This window comes from Mastacembelus armatus, chromosome 5 (assembly GCF_900324485.2).
Source record: "Mastacembelus armatus chromosome 5, fMasArm1.2, whole genome shotgun sequence".
Taxonomy (NCBI): Eukaryota; Metazoa; Chordata; class Actinopteri; order Synbranchiformes; family Mastacembelidae; genus Mastacembelus; species Mastacembelus armatus.
This window is the reverse complement of record NC_046637.1, coordinates 10,796,055-10,806,417: the sequence shown is the minus strand read 5'-3', so window position 1 is coordinate 10,806,417 and position 10,363 is coordinate 10,796,055. Positions and strand designations below refer to the sequence as shown.

Here is a 10,363-nt window from a genome sequence, read left to right as displayed (position 1 = left end):
TGATCCTAAAATTACTGTGTACCTGTTACACTGTGCATGGGGGCCAAGAAAGACAGAAAACTGTTGAGCCCTTTGGTGCCAGATTCATTACATCTTTCCTACAGATCACTTAATATTGATCATTATGGTCTATAATAAGACCATATTTTTTTCCTACAATTTACAATTGTCGCCCATTGTGTGCAGTTACCACGGTTACAGGTGTGCTCTGCAAGGGAGTGAGACGCAGATGCCTCATTTGTGTTTTGACTAAAACTGAAAAAGAAAATAAGCTGTACTTACTGTGCATGTGCATGTTCAAAAGTAATTTAATAATTACACAATTGTTGAATAATCTCCATAATAAACTACAGAGTAAACAAGAAAATACTCAGACTGAAGTGAAGTAATAACAAAGCTTATTTTATAATCTGAGTGGAAAAAATGCAAATTTGTAAATTATCCATTTAAAAACACATCATCATAATTAAATAATATACAATATAAATAGAATGCACTGTCTCAAAGACATTACTAGTAATTAGAAATATTGATAGTTTTATGTTCACTCTCACAATTGAATGACATTCCATTGTTTGAATCTCCATTTTAGTTTCCCAGAGTGTTTTTTTTTTTTTTTGTGAGGCACCGTCGTCATCGGGTACAAACATCATCGTTGCACTAAAAGAGAGGGCAGAAAAATTTAATGTCACACAATGAGCTTGAATGATATATTTAGAAGATGTTTGCAGCACAAGAGAAGCATATGCTATTCCAACTTCATGTCTAAGTCCAAGTACTGGCAGGCAAACTAATTCCCTTTTTTGTGGCAAAAGACTGATTAAACATTAATGTCAACACCTTGTAACAGATTACGGTACAGAATACTTTGAGGCGCACTTTCCAGGGAAATTAGTTTTAATTGATAGCTAAACCACTGTACCCACGATTCCAACCCAAAGCATAAAATGGTCAGAATGTATCTGCACACGGTTGATAAGGGTCTTAATCAATATATGTGACACAATAACAGTTCCCAGCCTGCACCCGAAATTAAAATAGAAACTTCCTTCTTTCTCTGACTTTGAGTTTTCAGCACTCCCTGTGTGTTTTCATCCCACACATTCTTTTATCTGCTTAGTGATGGAGGATCGTGCTGCAAGAACAAAGTGATGGACATTATTATTGAAGTTTACAACATTTTTCTTTGTTGCAAGACATTTCTATTTAATATCTGCCCACATGAAGTGGCTGCAGAGAACGATACCTCTACACAGAGCTATATATCAATTATGATATGTAAAACTAAAATGAAATGTTTAGTTATTTAATGTCAAAATACTTTCTGATCATTTCTGTATTTTGTTACTGTCATCAAAACTGTATCTGTGGCAAAACCATGTAAATCTCCACATAGGTCAGAAGAAGAGGACAAATGGAAAGAAACTGGTGGACTGCAATTAATTTGTAATTATTGTTGTTGTTCTGAGCAGACTCCCAGTCTTCAATTTAAAAACATCTCACAGTCTTCCTGTTTCTTCGTATATTTATTCAGTATCTGATAAAAGGCCAAAAATTAACTATTCCCATCTTCTGTAGCCAAAATCCACCATGGAAAACTGCCTGCAGCCTATTAGCCATGAAAGATTTGTTTTCCTGCTGGAATGCAACCACGAAATGTTTAAAGCCAAGTAGAGCTTATATGCTGCCATTCAAATTTGACAAGTCCTGCTATCGGGTTCAGCTTTCAAAAATCAATGTCAACACAATGTTTCTTTAGGCAAATATGATCTGCTGGAGCCTATCCCAGCTCTCTTTGGGTTAAAGGCAGGGGTACACCACCCTGGACAGGTCACCAGTCCATCACAGGGCCACATAAAGACACACAACCACACACACTCACACTCACTCCTATGGGCAATTTAGAGTCACCAATCAACCTGAAATACATGTGGGAGAAAACCAGAGTACCCAGTGTAAACCCACAAAAGCTCAGTTGAAAACATGCAAACTCCACACAGAAAGGCCCCTGCTGGGTTTTGAACCAGAAACCTTTTTACTGTGAGGCAACAGTGCTAACAACTCATCCACCATGCTGAGTGTTAGGGTTAACCCTAACCCAATCCACAACCACTCATATTCATATTTAGACCTACGGGCTATTTGGACTCACCAATTAACCTAAACTACATGTATTTGGACTGAGGGACGAACCTGGAGAACCTGGAGAAAACCCACAAGCAATAAAATGTAAACATGAAGCAAGAGATCCATGTTGGTTGGGCAGTTAGGTGAGCATTTCAATTTATGTGATAAAGGCTTTTACTGAAGCATGTCTTTTCCAGGCAGAATGTTAAACACCATTGTATATGAGAATTATTGTACTGAAATTGGCACACAGATTATTTCTCAGGGAAATACTGTGTACTTTGTGGGTTTCTACCTCAAGACACAGATAAAAACAGTTTCTGAAGAAGCAAACATGATTCACACAATGTTCTGAATAGGAAAAGTTGAACAAAAGCACACCATTATGTCTGAATATTGTAAATTGGTTAACCTTAACCTTGTGACTCACGCTGGTTTAAACTCAGAGAAAACAAGCTCTATTCAGTGCCTGGGCTCTAGCCATCTGCTGGTCTTCAGACAGGTCATGGGGATGCCCACTGTACTTATTGCAATAGCTCTGACATGGCTGGTGGTGGGGGAAGTAAACAACAGAGCCAGGGGGTAAACGTTTGGATGAACATGTGCTGGATATTATGGGAATGTCAAAAGCCCCAAAGATCACAGGACAATGCGTCCAGTTCTCTGGATTGAAGATATTATGTCCATGCCCTCTAAACATTTTATTTCTAAATGTGCTAATATGGCACAGAACAGGGGCTATATTATGACCTGTAGTTTCTACTCTAATTTCTAAAAGAAAAAGTCTAATTTGGATTTAAGTAAGAAAATAATGTCCATTGCTTAAATAATTACTGCAGTGAATAATCTGTTTCAACTGGCAGCAACTCTCTTAATAGGGTTAAGAGTGTTGTTGTCAGTGCGTCACTGGCCACTAATGCAGCGAGTAACTTCTTATTTCTTAAAGAAATGTTAGAAGATGTATCCCGTGGTCATGAAAAGACGTGATGTGGCAACACACTGTGTTTCAGAAGGGTCAAGATACTGGTCTGCATCAAGCAAACAAGACAACTGAAGAGTTTATTGAAAATACTGGAAGAATTATCCATTGCATTATTAAGACCTGGAAGAATAGTGGTGAGCTGTCAACTTCTTGGAAGAAATGTCACAAAAACGTATTTAGTGAAGTTGCATTGTAGAAGACTGACAGTAGACAGTTATGTTTAATAATGAAATTAAGACCATTTACATGCGAACAACATCACGAGAACTCACAGGGTTGGAATAAACAGCTCTGCAGCCATAAGAAAACCGCTTTTTAGTGAATCTAATTGGAATAAAGGGCTTCAATTTACTAGTGAACATTAAGATTTTACTTTGAAATAATGGACAAAAGATCATTTGGTCTGATGAGTCTAGATTTACATTATTCCAGAGCAATGTTTGCATCAGGGCTAAAAAGGGAAGTGCATGGAGAGAGATGCACCCATCTGCCTAGTATCCACTGTACAAGCCTCTGCAGGTAGTATTATGATCTGGGGTTGCACTAGGCTCAGCAATGTTGTATAGCAATAAAATGAAGTCAGAACCAGAACATAATGAACGCTCAGGTTATCACATCAATGGATTTTTTTTTCTTCTGAAATGGCATTGGATATCAAAGCAATGCCTCAGTGAACATGTGCCGTAATCAAAGCCACAGGTGGTCAACAAAAACATACAGAAACAGAATCACTGATGTGTCTAATTATCTTTTAATAATGAAAACTACAGCAGTTTGATGTGGTAGCCATAAACTGTAGTGCAATACAATGACGTTTACTTAAGCCTTCATTTAAAAACTGCATGATGTGTCATCTTTGACTAATATTTAAATTTGTTTGATGATCAGAAACTTTAAAGTGTGACAAACATGCAAAAGAATAAGAAATCAGGAAGGGGGCCAACACTTTTTCACACCACTGTATGTTAAGACTATGTAAGAAAAATAAATATATATGTTTCATAAATCTCAGATATGACTTCTTATGCTGGTTTTCTATGTTATACTATTTATACGGGATTTGTATAATAACTTCTCTGTCTGCAGAGCATTTAGTACAATTAGGTACAGACAGAGATCATCACAAAAGTTGAAAATGTTGTCTGGGGCCTATGACAGAGACACTGACAGGCCATGAAGATGAAATATTAAGTGTGAAATTGTCTGTGAAGCAGCTACTTTGATGAATGTGTCCTTACTGACGTAAAACAGTCTGCTGAAAAAAAATCTGACAAATAAATCAGCCCAGCACAACTTAAACACAATAATACCATGTGCTTCTGTTCTACTTAACCCTTCACTGTTTGACTTACACCGACAAAGTTCACTCATGGGCATCAATGTAAAAAAAAAAAAAAGTGCAGGGAAATGATAGGTGGAGATGATGTGGAGCTTACCACTGGCCTCTGCCCTGCTTTTACTTTGGCTGAGATACCCAAAGCCTTGGAAATGTCATCCAGAGGCACATAGTCTCCAGGTGAATCCTGGATGAAGTGCAGCAGGACCTTTTCTCCACCTTTGAAGAGCCAAATGTTTAGAAATGGTCAGTATCAGAGTATTCAATTCAATTCAATTCAATTTTATTTGTATAGCGCCAAATCACAATACAAATCATCTCAAGGCACTTTACAAAAACTAAAACTAAAAACCCAACAATTCCCTTATGAGCAAGCACTTGGCGACAGTGGAGAGGAAAAAACTCCCTTTAACGGAAGAAAAAAAACCTCCAGCAGAACCGGGCTCAGTTTGGGCGGCCATCTGCCTCGACCGGTTGGGGTGAGTGGATAGAGCAGAGAGAAAAGAACAGCACAATAAACAACAAATAGACACTGCAAGTTGGTGGGGCCAGTAACTGCACATCAGCGATAAACAGCTCCAGGACCAGGGACACCTGCAGAAGGTACAGAGAGAGAGAGAGAGAGAGAGAGAGAGGGAGGGAGAGAGCACAAACTAGGGGAGAGAGAGAGCACAAGGTTAGTAACATTCAATGGTGGAATATACATGAGGTGGGAGAGAAGGGGGGGGGGTTAGGGTAGGGGAGCTCAGTGCACCGATGGTCCTCGGGCAGTCTAGGCCTATAGCAGCATAACTAACTAAGGGATGGTTCAGGGTTGCCTGAAGCCAGCCCTAACTATATGCTTTGTCAAAGAGGAAGGTTTTAAGTCTAGCCTTAAAAGTACAGAGAGTGTCTGCCTCCTGAACCCAGGCTGAGAGCTGGTTCCACAGGAGAGGAGCTTGATAGCTAAAGGCTCTGCCTCCCATTCTGCTTTTGAGAACTCTGGGAACCACAAGTAGGCCTGCACTCTGAGAGCGAAGTGGTCTATTGGGATAATATGGTACTATGAGGTCTTTAAGGTATGAAGGAGCTTGATTATGAAGGGATTTGTATGTGAGAAGAAGGATTTTAAATTCTAATCTATATTTTACAGGGAGCCAATGAAGAGAAGCCAATATAGGAGAAATATGATCTCTCTTGCTAGTTCCTGTCAGGACTCTGGCTGCGGCATTCTGGATTAATTGGAGGCTTTTTATTAAGATATTAGGACATCCAGATAGTAATGAGTTACAGTAATCTAGCCTTGAGGAAACAAATGCATGGACTAGTTTTTCTGCATCATTTTGAGACAGGATGTTCCTAATTTTGGAAATGTTGCGCAGGTGAAAGAATGCAGTTCTAGAAATTTGTTTTATGTGTGAGTTAAAGGACATGTCCTGGTCAAAAATAACTCCAAGGTTTTTTACAGTAGTGCTGGAGGCCAGGGCTATGCCATCTAGAGTAGCTATAATTTTAGAAAAGTTATTTCTGAGATTTTTAGGCCCAAATATAATGACTTCTGTTTTCTCCGAGTTTAAAAGTAAAAAGTTAATGGTCATCCAGGCCTTTATGTCAGTTAGACAGGCTTGAAGTCTGAGTGGTTTGTGTTAACAGGTTTAATAGATAGATATAACTGAGTGTCATCCGCATAGCAGTGGTAATTAATAGAGTGCTTCCTAATGATATATCCTAAAGGAAGCATGTACAGGGTGAACAGAATCGGTCCTAGCACAGAACCTTGTGGAACTCCATAACTAACTTTTGTTCGTGTGGAAGGTTCATCATGGACATGAACAAACTGGAATCTGTCCGATAAATAGGATTGGAACCACTTTAACGCTGTTCCTCTGATACCAATCACATGCTCCAGTCTCCAGTATGCTGCAATGGAGTCCCCCAATAATTAACAGCAGAGTTCAATTCAATATTTAACACAGATCCATGTGTTGACAGGGATGGAAAAATGTACAAATAGAAGAAAAATACTTGAATACCAGAATTAGCATATGTTACAGAAAGTACAATGCAGCAGGAAAATTGCTTCCTAAAACATTCAGACTTCAGTATAAATACTCTTTAAGTGGTCAGGCACTTGAGAAGAAGTAATGTTTGTTGAGAACTCCACCTAATAGACTTTAGCAGAGCCAACTTTTTAAACTGAGCCAGACAGGACAGAGTGACCTGTAGACTACTTCTTTGCATGAGATCAAGCTGCCATATCAAACCATAAAGGAGTATCAGCACACTAATCGAGAGAGTTAGCACACTTCCTTTGATTGACCTGTATACCTGGACAATGGCTTTCTCTTTTTTTGACTTTCAGACCATTTCTGTGCACTGCTTCCATGTTTCAAAAACTGAAACACAAAAGTTGCCTTGACACAAACTGCCTTATACTCTTTTTAATGTATAATATTCTTTGATCTCTTTATGCTTTAGAATGGTATGCAAAATAAAATTCTTTGCAATATTACTTCACCTAATTTCCTCTCTTATATGCATAAACAATTAGGGCATCTCTGCCCAGTAGCATCATGTAAATAACTATACAAGAAATAAGGCATTGATTAAAAGCAGAAACCCTATGGACCATTTAGGTTAAGGTTTGGGATAGTCTATTATGAACTTCCATCCATTCATCCTCTATACCCGCTTATTCCTTAACCAGCATGACGGTGATCTGCTGGAGCCTATCCCAGCTCTCTTTCAAGTGGAAGGCAGGGGTACACCCTGGACAGGTCACCAATCCATCACAGGGCCACATATAGACACACAAAGACAAACAACCACACACACTCACTCCTATGGGCAATTTAGAGTCACCAATCAACCTAAGATGCATGTTTTTGGACTGGGAGGAAACCGGAATAAGCCCACACAAGCACGGGGAGAACATGCAAACACTACACAGAAAGGCCAGGTTGCAAACCCACGACCTTCTTGCTGTGAAAACCACTCAGCCACCATGCTGCCACTATTATGAACTTCCACCCACATTATACTGATGTGATGTGGCATTGCCCTCTAGAGGAGAGAGTGTAAAATGTTAGCAATCACCATTCAGTTATTTTCCTTCATTCAAATGGCTCATCCTTATCAACACCACACAGCAAGTTCATTTACAACTTGAAATCATACGGTTCACTATGTTTTTTTTTTAACGATCAATGATTTTCTCATTCATGTATATCCCCTCTACAAGACAGACAATTATACCCCCCTCCGGTGTGTACCTTTGGCCACAATGAGCATGCCTCCACTCTGGAGCAAATCTCCTGAAAAGTTTCCCTGGATTCCTTCAGCACTGGCCTGAAGCAGCAAAGACAACATGCAGTCAGTCTGTCAATCTGTGTATTAGCTTTGCTCCTGTGACTGCAGAACATACAGTATCAAACATAAAGATATTTACCTTTGCAGCTACGTCTCGCACTTTCTTCCCCAGTGCAGCAGGAACCAAACTCAAGGCAGAGTACCTGAAAAAAAAAAACAAACAAAAAAAAAACCACACAGTTTCCAATATCAGAGATCAGCAGAAAGCAGCTAAGGTAAAAGGAAAAAAGATCAGTGTGAGTGGTAAAAACTAAACTTCAAAACTGTCCTTTATAACCTTTGAAAAGCTTAATGTTTGGATTTTTTTTTTCATTTTAGCTACCAATTTGTTTTATGTTGATTGACTAACTGATTAATCAAGAAAATATTTTACAGATGAAATAATAATAAAGTAATTGTTACTTGTGGCCCTAATTAAGACTGATCACCCACTACAACTGAAAGCATTTCACAGCATGTTGCAACAGTCAAATAAAACTATCATTCATATGAAACAAACAGCTTCTCTACTACATGTGAGAAACATGGATTTGCATACTCACCTTTTAAAGCCCAAATCCTTGTAGCTTTTCTTTTGTTCATCCACATAAATAGCTAAAAACGAGAAGATTTGTGATGATTATTTACAAATCTACCAAAGGACTGGATGCTAATGTGAACATGTCAGATTTTAGTTCTCTTTTTTTGGTAACACAGTTCATCCATTTTAACAAAATATATATATTCTATAATCTATGACTAGAGCCTTTTGTTATTGATTTGTGCAATTTTCTGTAATCAAATTTAATAAGAATTTCATGATGAAACATCTAATCAGGCGTATAGTTACATAAAAGTTCCATATATTCTTCACTTTAAAGACTGTACTACAAAAAAAATGTATTATTTGTATAAAATGAGTAAGTACTGCTCACATCCTTTAAAAAACCCTCCTTCCTTGAACTCCTTCAGGCCGAGCTCCTCTGGTCCAATGCCCACCAGCGCTACTCCACTGGCTGTCAGGTCCGGCTCTAGTTTGCTGACCTCTGATGCAATCCACCGACACACCTGACAGCCAAACCTGCGCAGGAAGAATAAGACCACTGGCTGGTCCTGCCACAAAGACTGGAGCTCTTTACTCTGAAACAAAGAAAAAAAAACAGACCAGGGCTGCAACTAATGATTGATTTTTCTTATCAACTAATCTGGTGAGTATTTCTCCTGATTGATCCATTATTTATTGTTAAATAAAATGTCAGCCAATTAAAAAAAAAAAAAAAAAACACAGATCCCAATTCAAAAGAGTCCAAGATAACATGTTTTATTGTCTTGTTTTGTTCAGCTCACTTACGTAATTGATTAATGGTTGGTAGAAAAAAAAAAACTGACCACCAGACAAATAGGTGGTACAGGCACCATGTAGGAAAATAGTGTACTGATTGTATCAAAGAAAATGTACATGAAACAATGCATTTTCATGATTTATATTCAGTCTGATCATGATGTCACTCTGGACGCCCCATTTGGCAGCAGTTATATCCATGCTGGAGGTAATGGCAGGTTTAAGGCTTTAAAGCTTACCTCCCCAGTGTCAGAGCTCTTCAGTAAATTCTTTCCAACTTTTCCAATATCGACTTTTGCCATTTTCTGCCAAGCTGCGACACCAAACTGTCACTGTAAAGATGGAGACGTCAAGCCTGCAACTATGTAATTTTACAGTAATGGCACGCAACTGTTGCAAAATAACTACATCCTGATACGCCCTCTGAATAATATCGGCCAATCACATTTTACTGGTGCTCGACAATCAGCCAATTTGAGCGCACGTCGTACGTAGCAGAGGCGGGACTTGCCAGGGGCAACTTTCAACACGTGCTTGGGGTATTTATAATCACATCCTTGTTTTTTGGTTTATTCTTTCAACTCTAGGAAATTCTTTAACTTTACTGTTTTTGTTCACATTATTCTACACCTGCAGCGTCATTCCACCTGTTTGAACTCAGCTGTGACTGAAAATGTTTAGGTTTTCATAATGCAGGTTACATAAGGTGTTGTATATGTGAGGTCAAAGGTAATGACATTTATTGCAGGGTCTTAGTTTGGTTTGTTCCGCTCAGATGTCTTCTGGCCTGTGTAAGATTACAGTCGAGTGGCCAAGTCAAAATATCAAACCTGTGATACCTACCTATGTTTGATCAGTCCTCCCTGTTAATCATAGACCAAATCATACACACCTGTTTCCAAGATCCAAGAACATTGCAACAGTCCACCTCATACCAGAGCATAACCTTGTGAAACGCAGGTAATATTTTCACTGAAATAAGGTAAACTAACAAACTAAATTAAAAAAAATAATAATCAGATGGTTAATCAATAACAAAAATAACCGAACCCCCAATTGTTCCCCAGGCACCACAGCAATGGTTGCCCACTGCTCCGGGTGTGTGTTCACTGCTGTGTGTGTGCACTTTGGGTGGGTTAAATGCATAACACAAATTCCGAGTATGGGTCACCATACTTGGCCACGAAGTCACTTTCATTTTATATTAATGAGGCTAGGCTAAATGACAGAAACATTTCTCTGTATGATT

General features: G+C 38.7%; 1 protein-coding gene across 2 annotated transcripts; it reads right to left on the bottom strand.

Moving 5' to 3' along the window:
- Window positions 1–386: 386 nt before the first annotated feature.
- prxl2b (peroxiredoxin like 2B) lies at window positions 387–9,521 on the bottom strand. Of its 2 annotated transcripts, none has more exons than XM_026307415.2 (7): window positions 9,354–9,520; window positions 8,708–8,912; window positions 8,336–8,387; window positions 7,873–7,936; window positions 7,697–7,772; window positions 4,546–4,664; window positions 387–660 (listed from the first exon to the last, which is right to left on the bottom strand). In XM_026307415.2, exons 1-7 carry the CDS (start codon window positions 9,414–9,416, stop codon window positions 634–636), a joined length of 606 nt encoding a protein of 201 aa, XP_026163200.1. In that variant the 5' UTR covers window positions 9,417–9,520; the 3' UTR covers window positions 387–633. The 2 variants fall into 2 exon arrangements, with proteins under 2 accessions (XP_026163200.1, XP_026163202.1); XM_026307417.2 differs by lacking the exon at window positions 387–660 and adding an exon at window positions 722–1,135 and having other exon boundaries at window positions 9,354–9,521.
- Window positions 9,522–10,363: the final 842 nt, after the last annotated feature.